The 22005-nt window shown below is 44.3% G+C and overlaps 1 protein-coding gene across 2 annotated transcripts in view; it reads left to right on the top strand.

The window, feature by feature from the left end:
- Positions 1–22005, top strand: part of ccdc102a (coiled-coil domain containing 102A) — a 94180-nt gene that overhangs the window by 42135 nt on the left and 30040 nt on the right. For both annotated transcript variants that reach the window (XR_014568939.1, XM_083759644.1), the window contains exons 2-6: positions 6932–7400; positions 8639–9070; positions 17037–17305; positions 18730–18838; positions 21660–21776. Coding sequence is in view for 1 of the 2 variants with exons in the window: in XM_083759644.1 (XP_083615770.1) it covers positions 7029–7400; positions 8639–9070; positions 17037–17305; positions 18730–18838; positions 21660–21776 (1299 nt within the window). In the remaining variant the exon portion in view is untranslated. The remainder of the gene's footprint in view (positions 1–6931; positions 7401–8638; positions 9071–17036; positions 17306–18729; positions 18839–21659; positions 21777–22005) is intronic.

Genomic DNA, 22005 nt, shown 5'->3' with positions numbered 1-22005 from the left:
TCATGTGTTGACATTATTGTGTCGGTGTGTATCTAGAGTAGATACCACACATACACGCACGCACACACACACACTACATAAATACACACATACTGTGTACATACATACACCCATACTGTACATACATACACAGATCAAAGTGTTTTGGGAGGACGTTTGCTGGGAGGAGAGGTTTTTTATTTATAGAAGCGTTTAGTTTTATATAGGCCATCCGTAACACCGCCGTTCATTTGGTCTCCCCCTTCTCGCTCTCCTCTGGTTTTGCTCTCTCAAACGGTGTTCCATGAGAAAGATTTGTATTTACCAGGCTAATTCTAATGCGCCAGAAATTATATTTGAACCTCTTTTAATTTGGCATCCCTATTTGGGCATGTCATAATAGGAAAAATAAATAAATATACATTTTGTGTAATTTATTTTCTCACAAATAATCTATATGCTCATAATAGAATAGAATAGAATACCTGTAGATCTTTATTGTCATTGTAACATGTTTAACGAAATTAAAAGTGGCAACCGATCAGTGCATCAAATCACTATTATATGCTAAAAAAAATCTATAAATAAGCTAAAAGTAAATAACTAACCCCTTATTGCACTTGAAACATGTATTCCAGCAAGAGATTATGTTGCGTCGCATCATGAACAGTGCTGCACATTGAAATTGTGGCACCTGTAGCCAACGACTGTGGCTTTAAACAGACAACATCAAAGTGCTCGACTTAAACCTCTCTTAAAGTCTCTCTCTTATAGCAAAATCATAAGAGTAACAAATGAATTGGACAGCTAACTAGTGCTGCACCATTCCTGCTCAGATTTGGAAATGAGATCGCGTAGTTGTCTGAATCTAGATGAATCGTGCACAACTAACTAATCATGAAGTGTTTGGTCTATGAATACAGGTGTGCCTTGCCCTTGACATTCTGACTTGCCTGGTTTTGACTCTCTCTCTCTCTCTCTCTCTCTCTCTCTTTCTCCTGCTCTGGTGTCTCTTGTGTCCTCCCATGCCTTGACCCAGATTTAGGACTCTGTTAAATCGGCGGCTGCTGTGTGTATTTCTGCCAGCTAACTGTGTGTGTGTGTGTGTGTGTGTGTGTGTGTGTGTGTGTGTGTGTGTGTGTGTGTGTGTGTGTGTGTGTGTGTGTGTGTGTGTGTGTGTGTGTGTGTGTGTGTGTGTGTGTGTGTGTGTGTGTGTGTGTGTGTGTGTGTGTGTGTGTGCGCGCGCGCGACCGGAGGATGTGCTGTAGGCAGGAATTGGAGGCTGGAGACTGTGTAAATGTCATAGGCGCCTGATTGGCTGGATCCGGACCATACCTAACCTCACTATGCAGGTCATGTATCCCACGGCCTGGAGTGACAATTTCTAGTGTGCAATTATGAATTTGTTGGGAATTGAGGTCCTTGGCCTGCTGTCAGCGTGCACAAGAAATATGATACGATTGGCCTAGTAGTATTCTGGATTAGGAGTGGACATACACACATAACATGCTATCTAAATGAATTTTCTTTTAGCCTTTGCATAAGCCTGCAAGATCATCAAGTCTAGGGCAAATTAAATTGGGGTTTAACTGTTTTTTATGCTATATATGAGCTAATGTCCCCTCAAGGATCCCTGGGGGTCCACACACAGACCCCACTGTGAGAGTAGTGTCCTGGGGGTCCACACACAGACCCCACTGTGAGAGTAGAGTCCTGGGGGTCCACACACAGACCCCACTGTGAGAGTAGTGTCCTGGGGGTCCACACACAGACCCCACTGTGAGAGTAGAGTCCTGGGGGTCCACACACAGACCCCACTGTGAGAGTAGTGTCCTGGGGGTCCACACACAGACCCCACTGTGAGAGTAGTGTCCTGGGGGTCCACACACAGACCCCACTGTGAGAGTAGTGTCCTGGGGGTCCACACACAGACCCCACTGTGAGAGTAGAGTCCTGGGGGTCCACACACAGACCCCACTGTGAGAGTAGAGTCCTGGGAGTCCACACACAGACCCCACTGTGAGAGTAGAGTCCTGGGGGTCCACACACAGACCCCACTGTGAGAGTAGAGTCCTGGGAGTCCACACACAGACCCCACTGTGAGAGTAGAGTCCTGGGGGTCCACACACAGACCCCACTGTGAGAGTAGAGTACGGGGGTCCACACACAGACCCCACTGTGAGAGTAGAGTACGGGGGTCCACACACAGACCCCACTGTGAGAGTAGAGTACGGGGGGTCCACACACAGACCCCACTGTGAGAGTAGAGTAGACCATGTGCGTTGTGTTTTTATTGACTGACACATATCTGCATCTATGTCTCATTTTCTGCCTCATCCTCGCCATGCTCTGTTTCTTCATAACTTCAGGGGGACGGGTGGGGGATCCCCAAATGAAACATGTTGAATCAAGAGTCGGACATTTTCCTTTTCTCAGCCCCATTCCTAAACATCCACTGAGTATTAAGAATGACATGCACGCACGCACGCCACACACACCCACACCCAGTCTGCAACAACCATCACTCTTTTGTGGTCAAGGTTAGTGTGTGTGTGTGTGTGTGTGTGTGTGTGTGTGTGTGTGTGTGTGTGTGTGTCTCTCTCTCTCTCTCTCTCTCTCTCTCTCTCTCTCTCTCTCTCTGTCTCTCTATCTCCCGCTCCTCCTCTCTCCTTTCAGGAGTGATACCCGAGTCCCCATCCGAACCACAGATTGAAGAGTGTGTGTGCGTGCGTGCGTGCATGCCTGTGTGTGTGTGTTTGTGCGTGCCTGTGTGAGCATACACATGTCTGTTGTGGTCAGAGCACTTTGACAGTTGGCAACTGGAATAGATTGGTGCAGTTTCTCCAAATGACATCAATATCAGCCTACAGCATAGTGACTACACTATACTAAATGAAAAGGAAAATGGCTCGCTGTTAGAATGAGGAGCATTTGCACGCTATGACATAGCGTTAAAATAAACAGAATACCGGTAATTACAAAAGAGTAAACTCAGTAAATCCTCAGTGTTAATTTAACCCCGGGAGTGGAACCAAAATGGACAATTTCCCCCCCAGATTTGATTGTGTTTGTGTTTTTTCGCTCTGCACATGCCCAGCTTTGATTGTGGACAATGGACATGCACATCCTTGCTCCTTTTCAGAGGTTTACACACACACACACACACACACACACACACACACACACACACACACACAACACACAGTGCACACAGGGTAAACGCTTCCTTCACAAATAAACACTATGGCTTCAGGGAGGGTTTCACACGCCACTACCTCACCATATGCAGCTGGACCGAGCTCTCTCTCTCTCCTAATAATGCACACGACCTGCTCAATTAACTGTAGCGCTCGGCTCTCTCTCTCTGTCTGTCTGTTTGTCTGTCTGTCTGTCTCAAGCCCAATTTTTACTTCAGACCTACAAGCTCACAACGTGAAAGATATCCAACGCCTAGAAGAGAGTGAGCTTTCGAGGAAGCGTGCAAGGTGCCATGTCAGATTTTTCCACCTGTCTTGAGTGAGGTTCCTTGATCTTGAGCTGCAGAAAGCAGGGAGGAGGACAATATGGCAGAGGTGGAGACCTAGATTCTTGGTATCTTGGTGCTTTCACGGAACCGGCGGCCATTTTGCGGATTTTAGTGTTCTGAACCAATTCATTTTCAGTGGAAACACTCTGAACTGGTTCAGTAGGACAACTGAACCGGTTCAACCCCTGTGGAAAAGGCCATTATGAGTTCCGTAGGTGCAGTCAAACATTTTGTCAACGGTTCATACCACACAGCGGTAGATTGCCCACACGCTGTTTCACACTGAGAAAACAAACTGATGGTTGGCTGTCTCTCTCTCTCTCTCTCTCTCTCACTGTGCATGACTGCGTGTGCGGATCGAGGTGCAACTGGATCGGATCTCCAGAGACACAGAGAGGAGAGAATGGAGCAACATTTCTGAATGTATTGAGAGGATGGATGGCCCCTTGAGATGCTAGAGGGGTCTCTAGTATACATGGATAAAACATTACATATGTAACAATACAATACAATACAATACAATACAATACAATACAATACAATACAGATACAGTTAGCTTGCTCATCCTCTCCCACCCATGCCCCCAGCTCTCAACTCATTTTAGACAAACTGGGAACTAACACAGGTGTGTGATTGGCGTAGAACATTGGTTCATGGGCCTCATACACGCATATCAAACGCATGCTCTATGTTCTGTCTGTGTTTGGTGGCCACCTCAATGCTTTTTCCAGTGTATTCCAAGTGTCCATACATTCCAGTGTATTTTTGGTCAAACCATGTGACTTTCATTGGAAAAGCATTGAGGCGGCCATCAAACACAGACGGAACACAGAACATTTGTTAATCTGTACGTGTGTATGAGGCCAAAGGCTCCATTTACACTGGCAGCCAAATCTAGCCTGAATCAGATCTGTGTCACATCAAGATAGAAATCCGATTTGCTTAAATAATTCTAAATGCAGACAGGTCACATGTAATCCCATTTTTTTCAAATTTGACTTGAGTCACATATATTAGCCTATTAGGTGGTTTCCAATGTGATTTAAATCCGATCTGAGGAGATCCGTCTCGGTCTGAATGCAACGACCAGATGATGTCATGTGACCCAAGTCACATATCAAACTGTCCAAAACGTCACTTGCAGCGCGACCCCAGCGCTACTGACGACGTGACGTGACGTCATTACAGAGCGCCAGTATTTTCATTTAAGTAAACAAGAGAGAGAGAGAAATAAAAACGAGAGCAATAGAAAGAAAAAAAGCGAGAGTACAGTAAGAGAGAAAGAGAGTAAGAGAGAAAACAATAGTGCAACATACGTTTGTTTTGAGTACACGAATAATGTCACTTCATTATGTCAGCACTACAGTGGACAGACGGTGAAATCTGTACCAAAGTCCTGACATCACTCGCTCATCCCCGAAGTGTCGCAGAAGTTTCATTTTAAAATCGTCTCATATAATAATTGTTGTCCAAAAATAAACAAACTGTCTCTGTGATATTGTCGGGGAGGTGTCTCTGTATCGACAGTCAGTCAGTCATATGTCATACAGTCTGTTTCTAGCGAATTTAATGTTACTGTTGTTAATAATTCGGCAGCAGTAACATTGTCAGTTGATTCTTTATATCCATATGAGTCAAACCACCGGGATCATTTGTTTATTTTTGGAACACCGTTCTTCTTTGACGCGATATGAAAAGTTATTGGAATTCAGAAGGGTTAAATGCAAAACGGGTAGGATGTGAAATTACGTCAGACTTTGGCGCTCCTTGCACTTTGGGGGATGCCTACGTACAAAGTACAAACTAAACTAAATTAAAATGGTACAGAGAATGGCTACACGCGGTCCTATCTGCAATGTCAGATTGTTGTTGGTTACCACGGTAACCAAAGCAGATATGGGTTGAGTTGTTAAAATCAGTTTGAACGCACAGATCGGATCTGGTCACTTGCAAAAGGTAGTGTGAATGGTCGGGCCAAAAGATCGGATTTGAAAAGAAAAAAACTGATTTGAATCTGATTTGACTTGATGTAACTGCAGTCTAAATCGGGCCTTATACAAGTCTGTATTCATGAGTTTCAAATGTACACCTGCCATGTTGGGAACCAACACAGGTGTTTCAATGTGAAACACTTGTAGAACTAAACAGTAGTGCAGTAATAGCATGAACAGGTGGTTTTGAGACGTGAATCCAAGGAGAGGTAACAGATCTGAGAGATAGAATGAAGATTGTTCCAGTTCCAGGAGCAGTCGAGAGCTCAGGGGACAGAGACAAACTAGGAGCTGAGTGGCAGAAAAAAGAGAGATTTGTAGGGTATAGCAACGGTTTAAAAAAGCACCACGGATAGGTTTTACTCATGGCAGCGCCAGTATAACAATTTGGCCCAGAGAGAGAGAGAGAGAGAGAGAGAGAGAGAGAGAGAGAGAGAGAGAGAGGACAAATGTGAGCAATCGTGTGTGAGGCGAGCGGCAGTAGGGTGTAGAGTAGCTGTTAGCTTTTCCCACAGCGCTCGTTTTTTTCTCCCAACACCCGCTGCTGGAATAATTACAGCTATGTATTATTGGTCTGTTGGGATGAGCCGAGGTACCCGTTGCTTGTGTGTTGTTGTAGTTCCACATTCATTCTTGTCTGAGTTGTAGCCCTCTTGTACTCTTTCATCTACTTTTTTATTTGTTTATTTTTATTCCATTTCACTTCCCCTTAAGGGCAGAGTCTAATCCAGACTCAGCCATGTGCAGCATCTAAGCTGTGTGTGTGTGTGTGTGTGTGTGTGTGTATGCGTGCGTGTGTGTGTGACTGTGTGTATGCGACTGAGACGAGACAAGGGGTTTTCTTTCCCATAGGCAGCACAGTTTTATGTCTGTGAATGATTACCTTTCACAACCATGTGAACAATGCATCTGTTTCCCTCTGTTTTCCCTGCTCTGATGTGGCTGTTCTTCCTGTTGTTGTGCTTCTCTCCAATCCAGTGCTGCTGGAAAAAAAACTGCTTAAATGTTTTACTTCAGTAAAAGTATCAATACTGCAATATAGAAATACATTCCGGAATGTACTTGAGTAAAAGCACAATGTTATTGGCATCGGAATGTACTTAAAAGTGTACTTTAAAAAAAACTATTTGTAGTTTTCAAATGTATATACAAATAAGAAAAAACCTACTTGTAGATCAGCTATTAATCGGCTATTAATGGACAAAATGTATAGCCTATATAGGGCTGATGTGGTTTATGTATGTTTTGTAAGGATCAAAATATACAAAATAACTAGTAACTAAAGTTTTCAAATTACTGTAGTGGAGTAAAAGTACAATATTTGTCTCTGAGATGTAGTGGAGTATAGAAGTACTGGAAATTGGAAATATTCAAGTAAAGCACAAATACTTCAACATTGTACTGAGGTACCACTGCTTCTCTGTCTCTCTCCAGGTGCAGCCACAACAGCGGATGAAGCATCAGACCATGTTCTCCTGAGCGGCGCTCCCCCTCATTCCCTCCGTCATTCTCCTTCTCCTCGTCCGTCATCATGAACCACACCCCCAGCCCCCACCACCTCTCCGAGAGCGGGAAGTCCGGAGGCAGCCTGCTGTGTGGCCTGGGCCTGCATGGGGGTCCCGACCGGGCCATCCGCTCGCCCGACAGCCTCACGCACACGCCCAGCCCCACCGGAGGCACGCCCAGCTCCAGCCCCCCTCTGCTGCTGTCCCCCGGGCTAGGGGGGCTGGGGGGGCTGGTGTCCCTGGGCGCCATGGGGGACCTGGCGGGGGCCGACTGGGAGAGCCGCGAGGAGCTGAGGCTGCGTGAGCTGGACGAGGCGCGGGCCAGGGCGGCCCAGATGGAGAAGACCATGAGGTGGTGGTCCGACTGCACGGCCAACTGGAGGGAGAAGTGGAGCAAGGTGGGCCTCCTTCCTTGGTGCGCATGCTGATGAAGTGCTGCTTGTGGTGCTGATGTCGTCGCCTAAAACTATGACGGAAAATCTCTGTCGACTTCCTTTTTTCACAGGCGAAAACTAAATAAAAACAAAATAAAAATTAAGCTATGATATACTATACTAAATATACTATTATACTATATACTAATTTTCGTCAACGAATACAAACTAGACTAAAATGTTAGAGAGGGACTATAGTGGAAAAGAGATTCAGTAGAACTAAAAGACATGTCATTTTATGTTTGGTTGCGCTCTGGTGTTGCACTCTGAAAATAGCTGACCTACAAGCTCACAACTCATCCTCATCCATTAGAAGCAGTGGGTACTATTAGTACAGCTCAGGGACACTTGAGCTGACTCAGACACTAGGACAGTCTCTCTCTACCCATTCAGCCATGGCTTGGCCAGCCTTAATAATACTAGTCTTGGCCTTTCTCCAGCATTGAGATAACAAGCTTTGTAGTGTAACGATATAGTAACTGCATCAAAAATTATATTTTAATTTCAAGAATCGAAGTATATCGAAATGAAAACCGCAACATTGACTATGTATCGTATCGTTTTCGTGTCGGGGGAGGGGGGCGGCGGGGACTTCCATCTGAAGTGTGTGTGTGTGTGTGTGTGTGTGTGTGTGTGTGTGTGTGTGTGTGTGTGTGTGTGTGTGTGTGTGTGTGTGTGTGTGTGTGTGTGTGTCTTGATGCATGCTGCACAATGTATTCCATCTGAAGTCTGTCCAATCAATAACAAAGTTATTATCAATTTGTGAGAATGAGAGAGGGGACTTATTTGCAGTACAAATGTAAGGTCAGCTAAGTGACAACATTATGACATTATGAGGTACCTGACGATTCCATTCAGAGGGTTATGATTCCATTATGAATCCATTGATTGTGACTCATAAACAAAGTAGTGAAAGATGTGCTCCCCTGCAAGTGCGATTAATCCACCCCTAGTGAAAACGGTCCAACCCCCTGCAAGTGCGATTAATCCACCCCTAGTGAAAACGGTCCAACCCCCTGCAGGTGTGATTAATCCACCCCTAGTGAAAACGGTCCAACCCCCTGCAGGTGTGATTAATCCACCCCTAGTGAAAACGGTCCAACCCCCTGCAGGTGTGATTAATCCACCCCTAGTGAAAACGGTCCAACCCCCTGCAGGTGTGATTAATCCACCCCTAGTGAAAACGGTCCAACCCCCTGCAGGTGCGGTCGGAACGGAACAGGGCGCGGGACGAGGTGCGCCAGCTGCGCCAGCGGCTGGACGCCCTGACCAAAGAGCTGAGCGGCGCGCGGCGCGAGCGCCAGGAGCTGGCGGCCGAGAACGAGGCGCTGCGGCAGGAGGCGCTCCGACTGCGCGGCGCGGAGAGCTCTGCGACGGCAGCACCTCCCCCCGGCCCCGCCACCGCTTCCTCCTGCTCAACCACCTCCTCCTCCCCCCACCACCAGCCTCCGTCCTCCATCGCTCCCTCGTCGCCCTCCTCCTCGTCGACCTCCTCCTCTCAGCCCCCGGGGGGCCTGTTGGGGGAGGGTCTGCCCGGGTCCCCGGTGAGCCGGGTGGGGGAGGGGCTGCCCGGGTCCCCGGAACCGGAGCCGGTGAGGGACGTGGACGTCGAGGACAAACTGGACAGAGAAAAGGTGGGTTTCACACAACCTAGTGGTTTTCAACCTTTCTCATGTCAAGGTCCAGTATTTATTCAGCATTTGAGCACCATTTGATGAGATGCCTCTCAGACTTGGAATATTTTGTTATCATTGGATACAGTTTTGTCCACATTTCCATGCTGTATTGATGTTGGTACCATAGGAGAGATAACAGGCAAACGTTGATCAAAACAACTCTTTACATTCTTAATTATTGTGTAGACGGGGTGCGCACACTTATTCGACACACCAAAGGTCGAACATGCGTTTCTCCGTGCTTGTGGTTAGGTTTGGGGTAGGTTGTCGGGTCTAATTTGTAAATTAAGTAATGCAGATGTTTAACAATAATTTAACTCTTGAAAGTGTAATATGAAACCAAATGGACTCGTAAAATGTGGGAACACACCGCACACCTAACCTAGACGTGACAACCATTGGCTGCTCTCATCACATGTAAATACCGCTATCTTCCCTTTGTACCGTCAACAGATTCATTAGCATTCAGGTTGGAGACGGTGTGGTAGAGTCTGTCACCATCCCTCCTACCTCCTGTTTCCTCCATATCAATAATTACTGACCGACGGAAATAATCTTACCTGGGTCTAGAATGGAACATCAGGAGCCTTCATTTTAGATGATGTTTTTAGAACACTGAATCAGAGTTGTACTGTAACTTGGGTGGCAAAAATGAGTTGCTATATACCGTAAATCCTCAAATAGTGACCTCTATTCAATTATAAGCTGTCCACTTATTGATATATCAATTACAAAACGAAATATAACGTCTCAACTTCCGACAATTCCATGTGCTTAGGGGGGGATCTCCAGTTTGCGATACATGGCCAAAGCATTTCCGGGGTCCCCAGCCAAAAACGTTGAGAACCCCTGCCATAGATGACCATTCATGAAATTATTCATTTGCACACACAAAAACAGTCTCAAAAAGCTACGATGGAATAAAGCGAGCACTCCTTCCTCACGTGTTACTTTTTCATGCATTCAGTTTGTATGATGTAACTCACTGCCCCCCACCCCACCCCACCCCGCCCCTCTGTCCTGGGCCCAGATGAAACAACCATGTGTGTGTACTATGCTGTCTGTCTGTCTGCTGTGACTACATGACGTGTGTGTGTGTGTGTGTGTGTGTGTGTGTGTGTGTGTGTGTGTGTGTGTGTGTGTGTGTGTGTGTGTGTGTGTGTGTGTGTGTGTGTGTGTGTGTGTGTGTGTGTGTGTGTGTGTGTGTGTGTGTGTGTGTGTGTGTGTGTGTGTGTGTGTGTGTGTGTGTGTGTGTGTGTGTGTGTGCGCTCTGCTGTCTGTCTGCTGTGTCTACATGACCAATGTGACATGAAGGGCTTTGTGAATGTAGGCCAGCACGACTAGATACCAGGACAGACAAAGCATATGGAATGTGTGTGTGTGCATTCCTGGGTATCTACACCACTAACTGTACAGAGGGCCTTCCTTAAATAGAACACACACACACACACACACACACACACACACACACACACATGACACATGCATGGACTCTCCCTGGGGCCACGGGGATGCTGCAGTACTTAGTCTTGTTCTAGCTAGACCTAGTTAGAATAAAAGTCGCTGCCGCTATCAAAAAGTCTACTTTTCTTATTCCTTTTTATGCCGACTGGCACAACACAAAGGCACACATAAAAAGGAGGAGAATTTATTCAGAACGGGAGCATTAAATGCTTGGATTGGAGCCAAACGGCTGCTTGATTTCATTTTTTTGGCCCCTCTGCAGTTCTGGAAAGGTTTCCTCTTTGAGGGGTTACTGTACGACTGTAAGGGAGCGTTTTTATACAAGGAAAATATTCGTTCGCCGTCATTAACCCATTTAGACCTGACAACGATTCTACAAATGCCTTCAAATTCCTGACAGTTTTCTGAAAAGCCCATGTTTCTATGTCAGGACCCCAAAAATCATACTATAATTCAGTCAATGTCTGTCTGTCTGAAACACCGCCGTATCTCCTCACCGCCTGCACCAATCGCTCCCACTTTTCACACAGGCATTGACCATAATAATATGGAGGTCTATAAAACTAATTATAAATTCGTTTTACAACGGGTAAGGGCTAGTATATGTAATTGGCCACCGACCCCCATCTGAAAATATGTTGTTCCAGGGACCTCCCCAGAAGCAAAGATTTGAGTTAAAAACGCTCAGACTACATTTTCACGATTTTTCAAAAATAGCAGACCTACAAACTTGTAGCGCGTGCCGCACCTGTGCCGCGCTATGAGCTTGTAGATCTGCTATTTTTCAATAGCTTTGACATGATGCTTTAAAACACCAAAGGGGTTCCCGCTCAAAATGGGTTAAAGGACATTTACAGCCTTGCTCTTTATTATTACTACATCCTTTTTTTTTTTACTGAAAATCCCAGCTATATATAAGCTGCACCCAACAGAAGTCCTATAGCAGTAACAGCAGTACTACTTGTACTGCTGCTGTAGCGGTGTTGACTTCGTCGACTAAAACTATGACGAAAAATGTTCGTCGACTATCTCTTTTCACTGACTAAATACAAACTAAGCTATGATAACTAAAACTAAGACTCAATACACTGACTATTTCCTCAACAAATACAAACTAGACTAAAATGTTAGGGAGGGACTAGTGGAGAAGAGATCCAGTAGAACTAAAAGTCATTTTATGGTTGGTTGCGTTTGGGTGTTGTGTTCTTAAACTAGCAGATCTACAAGCTCACAACGCGTAGCACTGTTATTCCACTACAACTTTAGTTACTACTTTCAATATTTTGATTATTATTACAAAACATGCATTAACCACTTCAAGCTTGTATACATTTTGGCCATTTGAAAATAGCAGATCTACAAGCTCGCAATGCGTTATAAATATTCTGCACCGTGAGTACTTTTACTTTTGGTGTAGTACTGTACATTTTGATTTTGAATAAGTTTGTACCTCACACTGCCTCTGACCAGAACTGCTGGTCACTTCCACTGCCTCTGACCAGAACTGCAACCAGAACAGCACCAGTGTCTGTTTTTAGGAAGGGCGTGCCTCTTTCTTGGCAAGGATGGAGCATTCTGCATAACTGTTTCAGCACGCACACACACACACGCACACACGCACGCATGCACGCACGCACGCATGCACGCACACACGCACGCACACACACACACACACACACACACAGGAACAATTACATGTACACGTACAGTACTCTATGCCTGTTGAGGGAAGGGTGCAGACGGATACAAACACACACACACACACACACACACACACACACACCCACACACACACACACACTAACCTCATAATGAGGAGGTTGGGTTCAAACTGTGAATACAGATTGGCGTCATTGTCTATCAGGCTTGACCTTCAGTCAGTTCAGACTGGGTTGCCATGGTAACACACTCACTCACATACAGGTTCACGCACATACAGTATGCACGCACGCACACACACACACACACACACACACACACATACACTGGCTGTACTAGTTGAATTAGAGCATGCTGATCATATCCAGTAGAGGTGGTCTTGCAGGGGCTGCTAAATGTTCCCAAACAGTGGGTCGGAACCCATGTACAGTATAGTACCATTTCCTGCCTCACTCCATTGTTCTAGCCCTCTCTCTCTCTCTCTCTCTCTCTCTCTCTCTCTCTCTCTCTCTTTCGCTCTCTCTCTCTTTCGCTCTAAGTCACTCATTCTCTCTCTGTCACTATAAGTTCTCTCTCTTTCTCTCTCTGTCACTGCACTCTATTTCTCAGTCTCTCATTCATTCATTCAGTCAGTCAGTCAGTGACTCACGCTCTTTCTCTCAATCACAGACACACACATAAACACATGCTGAGTACTTCCACATGTGGCGGACTCTGCTTTATCTGAAACGTAGACATAATACATTTCACGCTGGGTCCCCCTGCTGGGGAAACCTTAGAATGACGGCATCTGTTTTTTCAGTCTGTGATTCCACTTTAGCTTCAAGCCCTCTGAACACAAACAGTTGTAATTACCTGACCAGGCATTGATATTTAATGTACCTTAGGCCCCTTCTGTGAAAGGTCAATAATGTTGTTGGCATGTAGCCTGTGCAAAAGTTTAGTGAAAATATATAAATAACAGTAATTAATGGAGAAGGGAGCATCTGATTAAATACAGTATGCTGTTCTGTGAGGGTCAGACGTGGAAAGTAACTTAAGTACATTAATTTACTCAAATACTGTACTGTACAAGTTTGAGGTATTTATTTTGTACTTTACTTGAGTATTTCCAGTTTCCAATAGTACTCCACTACATATCGGATCCAAATATTGAACTTTTACTCCAATACAATTATTTGAAAACTTTAGTTACTAGTTACTGTGTATATTATTATTACAAAACATGCATTCATCACTTTAGCCTAATATATTGCTCTATAAGCGGTCCTTGAAATTAAAATGGTTGAGAATGGGGGTCCCTGTAATATTTTTACAAATGGGAGTCCGTGGGCTTTGACATGAAAAGGTTTATGAACCACCTATCTAGTTATAGCAAGTATACATGAGTGTGTGGCTGTGGGATTATGGATGGATGCATCAAAATTGCTGTCAAAATAAACAACTGGTGTAATGTTTTCTTAATTTCTTTAGGTTTTATGAGCTCAATTGCACCCCTGTTTTCACTGTTTTCACTGTTTTGCCTGTTTTCATTGCAGCTCAAAAGGCTTCCAAACCCCAGAGAAAACTCCAGACCACAGAAAATCCACTGAATGTTCAAAGTTCATAGCCTGATTGTCAGACTCTGAGCCTCCAAAGAATCAGTGTGCTCAGTGGAGTGGGCGGGGTCTATGGGCTGGAAACCAGGCTACAAAGTTCAGGTGTTTTTGGGGTGTAATTGAGGCCATAAAACCTAAAAGAAAAAATATAAATATAAATAAATGAAAATGAATGTCGTGAAACCTTTAAAAAAAGAGATGTACATGAAAAAAGCACATAAAGAACACAAGAGTATGCATCATTCAGATCTGATGCAGTCTCTGTTTCTTTATTTAAAAGCCATTATACAGCCATTACCCTTCCTGTAGGTCATTGTTATTAATCTAAAAAGTGCAATCACCATGCATAAGCAGGGGAATAAGAGCACACTCTCAGCGACGTGTTAGATTAATTCTACTGCACGATTTAATTCTACCACAGAATGACTTTGTATTAACGCTATTTTAATTAACAGCTGTTCTACATATTGAGTTTTGGGCTGCATAGTGCAGTATTTGACCTAGGGCAGGGGTGGAATGTAACTAAGCACTTGTACTCAAGTACTGTAACTTTGTAGTAGTATGTCCAATTTTCAATAATTTTACTTCTACTCCACTACATCCCAGAGGCAAATATTGTACTTTTACTCCACTACAATTATTTGAAGACTTTACTAGATACAAATTTTGACTATTTTTGCAAAACACGCATCACAACGTGCCACAAGACGATGCGTTGTGAGCTTGTAGATCTGCTATTTTCTAAAGATTTTTCCCATTCACACCGAGCATTATAACTATAAAGATAACTCTAATTATATTGTTCACCATTGTATATAGTTGGTGTGAACTCTGTCACACACTTGACTTAGACCGATTTTTATAACCATATTTTTATAGTCCTAGATAGTGCTCAGTGCGAATGGCCCTTTACTCAAGAACGTTTTGAACACCGAGCTTTTACATGTAACAGAGTATTTCTACATTGTGCATTGTGGTATTGATACTTTCATAGTAAAAATAAATGACAGTACTTCCACCACTGATTTGAGGCGGTGACGGAGAGGGCGAGGCAACGTTGACACGTTTCCAATCTTCAACACAGTGTTTTGGCCAAAAGACACTCTGTATCGGATCAGTTCACTTCCAGATTAGACAGCTGGCTGTCACGCTGTTATCCCTTTCATCCATGGATGATTATAATTACTTTAACAAGCTTAAATGCTTTTCCTTGTTGAGAAAAAACACACAGGAACAATTACATGTATACGACATAATGTAGCCTAGTAAGCCTACACACAAACTCATTTGTGTGTATCATAAAGACAACTTTGCTGGTTCTGCTTGGAAGGGCTACAATTTGCCTAATCTATTATGCACATTTTAGATCTGACAGTTTTGATTATATTTAATTTAAATTCATGCTATAATAATCAATCAATCAATCAAGCCATTAACTGTTACATTTAAACCTTCTATTAAGCTGGGGGTTTTGATTTGAATATCCCATGTAGAAAGCCAATCTACTCAACAAACACTTAAATCAAGTCTTTGATCTAATAAGCTGTGAAGTTAGTGAGAAAGCAGTCAAAAGACAAAAGTATATCTTGAGGTCATCTTTAAAGCACACATACAGTAGTTCTTTGTTGACTGAGCTGACATCATCTTTAAAGCACACATATTTCTTTGTTGACTGAGCTAAAAAGTTCATCTAAGGATTTATGGAGAGAAGCAAAGATTTGTCTCTTTCCGTCAGCATCTAGACAGATACAGTATCTGCAAAGTCATTCAGGTTTTCCTGAGATGACAGGAGAGACATGAGAGATGTCTCTCCCAATTCATCAGTTTACCATGAGATCATTATTTTTGGACAACAACAATGGGATGTGCAAATGTTTCATCATTGGAACCCACCCACGGTGCCGTGGGTTTCTCCTCTCACAGCATGTCTTCTTGGCAGAGCCCCTGCATGTGTCCGTGGGCCAACCCTTTGATGAGTGACCCTGGCAGTGAGGAAGACAGGGAACAGAGAGAAAACTGTTCTAGAGAATGTACCGTACGTTTTGATAGGTCTGGGATCTTCATTCTGGCCCCCATGTGGGTGGTTTGAAAGGTGTGCAAAGCATCCGGATTAGAACATTCTCGTTGCATTATAAGTAAGCAATGGTGCATTTATATCGCGCTTTTATCCAAGGCACTTTACATAGATTGTGCATTACATTCACCCATTCACACATACAGTACATTCATACACAGATGGCGGTGGAAACCATGCAAGGCACCAACTGCACATCGGTAGCAATTAGGGGTTTGATTTTTTTTGTTTTAATGACGCTGCATTCTAATGTTGCTGTACACAATTCTGCAACCAAGTAGATGTCTGACTGCCACGACACAGGTTGAGTGCCGGCCCACAGTTTGTACATCAATGCTTTCTAATGAGAACCTTGGGTCTCTCTGCTTTGAGGTTATTTAATAGAGTTTTAATGGGCCTTTTATAGACCCCCGGGGTCATGGAACCAACCCAGCAAATAAATGACTATGTCAGCTTCTAACCCAAGCAAAAGAATGACTCAATTTAACCCATTAAAACCGAGGAAGCATCTATGTCATTTTAGGTTTTAGCTATGTTGTAGCTCATTGGTTGATTATTCAAAAATAGCAGATATACAAGCTCATAGCACTAGATTTTATTAATCTTTTTATCGTGAAAATGTTTTTTTTTTTACTCAAATCTTTTCTTCTGGGGTACCTGGAACAAAATATCTTCAGATGGGGGCCCGTGGCCAAATACTTTGTATAATGTTGGGGGTCCTTGACATGAGACAGTTTGACAACCTCTGATAACGGTTAAGTTCAAAGCGTGCAAATCGTAACGTTGTTACCATTCCTCCTCTCTCGCCTGTCTGTCTGTCCTTCCTCTCTCCCCGTGACAAACGAAACTATGACGAAAAATGTTCATTGACTTTTTTCACTGACAACAAAACTCAATGAAAACTAAGCTATCGTGACTAAAACTATGACTTACAGGTATACTGACAATTTCTGCAACAAAAACTAGACTAAAATGTTAGGGAGGGACTAGTGGAAAAGAGATCCGGTAGAACTAAAAGTCAAGTCATTTTGTGTTTGGTTGCATGCTGAAAATCTACAAGCTCACAACGTGGCACGCTGCGACTACGACTAAAACAAAAAAATTGCTCTGAACTCTCCCTCTCCTCCAGGACTTGGAGCTCTTGGAGTCAGTGTTGCGCTCCAGAGGCGCTCCAGGCGGTGGCGTTGAGGCGTCAGAGAGCTGGGACGGTCGCAGCGCCACCTGCAGCGCGGTGACCACAACGAGCCTGCGCTCCTCCGCCGCCCTGAGCCGTCAGGACCGCAGCACCAGGCACCACCTGTGGGAGGACATCACCGCCGTGGAGGACGACTCCGGCAAGCTCAACGCCATCCAGCTGCGTCTGGACGAGTCCCAGAAGGTCCTTCTGAAGGAGAGAGAGTAAGTGTGGACGAGTCCCAGAAGGTCCTTCTGAAGGAGAGAGAGTAAGTGTGGACGAGTCCCAGAAGGTCCTTCTGAAGGAGAGAGAGAAAGTGTGGACGAGTCCCAGAAGGTCCTTCTGAAGGAGAGAGAGAAAGTGTGGACGAGTCCCAGAAGGTCCTTCTGAAGGAGAGAGAGAAAGTGTGGACGAGTCCCAGAAGGTCCTTCTGAAGGAGAGAGAGTAAGTGTGGACGAGTCCCAGAAGGTCCTTCTGAAGGAGAGAGAGAAAGTGTGGACGAGTCCCATTAGGTCCTTCTGAAGGAGAGAGAGTAAGTCTGGTCGAGTCCCAGAAGGTCCTGCTGAAGGAGAGAGAGTAAGTCTGGACGAGTCCCATTAGGTCCTTCTGAAGGAGAGAGAGTAAGTCTGGACGAGTCCCATTAGGTCCTTCTGAAGGAGAGAGAGAAAGTCTGGACGAGTCCCAGAAGGTCCTTCTGAAGGAGAGAGAGTAAGTCTGGACGAGTCCCAGAAGGTCCTTCTTTTCTTTCTTTTTTTTAAGATATTTTTTGCGGCTTACGCCTTTTATTGGTTTTTTTAAGGGACAGACAGTAGGCTGACAGGAAACGGGAGAGAGATGGGGGGATGACGTGCAGTAAAGGCCGTGTCGGGCTCGTGAGTCGAACCCGCGGCACACTGCGACTGGATTACCAGTCGGGGTGCCCAGACGGTTACGCCACCGCCTGGGCCTCAGAAGGTCCTTCTGAAGGAGAGAGAGTAAGTCTGGACGAGTCCCATTAGGTCCTTCTGAAGGAGAGAGAGTAAGTCTGGACGAGTCGCATTAGGTCCTTCTGAAGGAGAGAGAGAAGACAAACATGGACGGGGTGATAGATGGAGAGGGGGGGTCAGAAAAAAAATGCACTGATTTTGTGCCAAAATGCCATATTTCACCTTGGATCATGCAACATTTTCTTCTTTTTGGGTGCGATATTCAGTCTTATTGTGTTATCCATCATCCTCTAGCATTGTTTGTTCCCTGCTGCGAGTATTCATCACTTGACATTCAAGGGTTTTAATAAGAAGAACGAGCTTGCAGGACCTAGCTGGTTGATGCCTTTCAATACAATAACTCCAAGTGGAGAACAGCTTTTCTTTTTTCAGTTTATCCGTCGTTGTTGTTGTTGTTAGTGTATGTCATGGAGGAATGGCTTTCACAGCCTTTCAGACCACCAACCGCCACAAAGAACAAGTGAACCAGTGACCTGTTATTGATTTCTGTGCACGGCCAGCGTGTGTGGTACGTGTCCTCGGTGTCCTGGTCAGGAACTCCCTTGAGAGGACAGCATTGCTTTAAAGCTAAACTATTATGTAATGACAAGGGGGAGAAAAAAAAAAGCTTTGCTGACTCTGCCTCTGTTCCTTCTCTCTTCTCTCCTGTGTTCTTCCCCAAGTGACAAACACGCTCTGAGTAAGAGCATCGAGAGGCTGGAGGCCGAGCTCAGCCAGTGGAAGGTCAAATATGAGGAGCTCAACAAGAACAAACAGGAAGCCCTCAAACAGGTGAGATAGTAGACAAGTACACACTCACACACTCAATGATAGACTTCCACATGAAAACCATTTGCATCTGACATACTATCTAGTTTGCTAATGCAATATGGTTGATGTTTTGTATCACAATCGCATGGTGTGAATATTCTGTTCTGAAGGCAATTTGGAACCACATAAGCCAGGGGTTTTCAAAGTCTGTGAAGGTATGTCATGTGGTCTCTCTGACCGTGCATTTAGTAATGTAGTTCCACGGAACGAAATGAACTGGTGGTGGTGGTGACGTATGTTGTCAGTTACTGGGAAGTCAGAAATTCAGAAATTCTACAGAAGTTAGAATCTCAAGAAGGGGAAGTGTACCGGGTTGCTTCATTGAGTGAGTCATCATTATCAGGAAATGATGCAATTTCCCCGAAGCAAATTGTGATTGGCCGGAATGTGAAGATGTATGATGATAAGAGTGCCCCTCACTTCACACGGGTATGAGTTTTTGAGGGGCGCTAGCCCCTCCTATATACAGGTTTAATGTTTGTTTTTAGTTCAATGTTTGTTTTAAAAACGCCATTGACAATGAAGGGAAAATTTACGTCATCTTGTCCCTAACACAAACATTAAATGCCATTGACAATAAAGAGAACTTACCTTTTTTTCTCTCTACTGGTCTTTACAGGAGCCAAAGCACAGCTTTGATCATAGTAGCAATGCACACAATAGAGTAGACTGTTGTACAATGGTTGTTTTGTTAGCGGGCTCTTGTGCCTCTTATGGCTCATATTTTAATTATGAATTTATTTTCCTTTATTGTCACGTGCACTTATAAACTAGCATGTGCACAGTTTTTGAGATGGGGGGGGTCTGGAACAACGTTTTTGAGATGGGGGTCTGCGGCCAAATACATATAATTGTTGGGGTACTTGACATGAAGAAGTTTGAGAACCACTGATACAGATACATTTTTTTGTTGATTAAATAGACCGCCGAAGTCCTGACATCACTCACTCATCCTCTGGTTCCAAGGGGTTTGCGGAATTTTTTCTCATGGAGAATAACATTGGGTTATCGTAAAATCGTCTCATATGAGAACCAAAAATAAACAAACTGACCCGCTCAATATTGTCGGGGAGGTGCCTTTGTATGGTTTACGACAGTCAGTCACTCATATTTGATACAGTCTGTTTCTAGCGAAAATGTTACTAATTTGGCAGAAGTAACATTAGCTCTCAGTCAGTTGATTCTTCATATCCATATGAGTGAAACCGCCGGGATGATTTGTTTATTTTTCAAACACAGTTTGAGGCGATCTAAAATCCCCCTATGGGGATTACAATACAACTAAAAATGTACACAAACATGTGGACTTAGTTAGCGCCCTCTAGCAATATTGACATCTAACTTCTAATATTTTGTTAATAATAAGATTGTGTCCACAATTCCATACTGTATTGACGTTGGTACCATTATGAGAGATAACAGGCAAACGATAAAAATAACAATTCTTCTACATTCTGTAGAATACAGTAGTAATACGTAGATCTAAGGGTCCAAATTAACAACTCTCTCCATCATCATTGGCTTCATTTTACGCTCTCAAGAGTTAAATATCTATAAGGGTTCATTTGGTTACCAACTCTCTCCATCATTTAGCTCGGGACCACCTGCTGACCACCTCAAGGACCACTGGTGGTCCCTGGACCACTGGTTGAAAATGCTCTATATCATAAGATTTTTGTCAACTAAATCTACAGTTGATTTTTATCGACAATAATCTATTTTTATATGCACACATGTCCTGTCATCTTAGTTGTTTTCCTCCTCCTACAGATGGACTTTCAAAGATCGAGCACTTGCCTACACTCAACTCCATTGAATCCACACTCACGCACGCACACACACACACACACACACACACACACACACACACACACACACACACACACACACACACACACACACACACACACACACACAAAAGCATGCATGCACGCACAAAAATACACACACACTTACACACTTGCTTGTTTCAGTCATTGGCGTTTGGTGGTGGTGTGTTGGCAGAGTTTCACCATCAGGGGGCAGTGAAAGCCTTCAGAGAACAAAGGGGGTGAAGGCCATGGAATTGCTCTGATGGATGTTGCCATCATTCATCAGCGACCTCAGCCCTGGTATAATGAAACGATGAGAGGGGAGGAGAGGAGAGGGTACATTGAGATACCATATATGAGACAAGACGTACACAGGGCGATGAAAGCCACGTGGGGAGATAGCGGAGAAAGAGTGATGTTGATGAAAGGACAGAGTTAGATGAGAGTCTGGCTGCATGGAGCAGACAGACATGCAGAGATGAAACGATAGGAACGAGGCGTGGAGAGCCAGATTGGGGAAGGAGATTGGGTCGGTCACGTTATCTGTAAGTGTCAGAGCAGGTAGGGCACAGGCACACGACCTAAAACCTAAACCAGAGAATGCCTGGCTTTTTATTCCATACAATGAGATAGAGATAGGCACCATTTGGGATTAACTATTTTAAAGCTGCTAGCATTTAAAGCTGCTAGTTTTGCATGGGCAGTTTTTTGGGGGGAAATGCTGAAACATTTTCTGAATAAAAAAAGAAAGAAAAAGAATATCAGCTCTACAGGTTCACCACGAAACGTTGAGAGCCTGAAAATAGCAGATCTACAAGCTGGTAGATCTGGTATCAGAGCACCTGAGCGCCACCAAACATGTGGATCGGCTGCAACCAAGTGTAAAAGAAAATCTGCCATTACGACGACATCAAGCCCACCAAAATACATTTTACATTACATTTTACTTTATTTTTGTGCTCTCTCCTCAGTTGAACATGCTGAAGGAGGTGCATCAGGACGAGTTGGGGCGCATGTCTGAAGACCTGGAGGATGAGCTGGGAGCAAGGAGCAGCATGGACAAGAAACTGGCTGAGCTACGAGCTGAGGTGAGAGAGAGAGAGGGGGAGAGAGGGAGGGGGGGAGAGAGAGGGAGGGGAGAGGGAGGGAGGGAGAGGAGAGAGAGAGAGGGAGGGGAGAGAGAGAGGGAGAGAGAGAGAGAGAGAGAGAGGTGGAAAGTCATTAAGTACATTTACTTAAATTCCAATTGCCCATGCTTTTACTAATACTCCACTACATCTCAGATCCAAACATTTGAAAACTTAACTTTTTGATTAT

This window comes from Protomyctophum parallelum, assembly GCF_964188405.1.
Source record: "Protomyctophum parallelum genome assembly, chromosome: 2".
Classification (NCBI taxonomy): Eukaryota; Metazoa; Chordata; class Actinopteri; order Myctophiformes; family Myctophidae; genus Protomyctophum; species Protomyctophum parallelum.
This window is presented reverse-complemented; position numbering and strand designations above follow the sequence as displayed.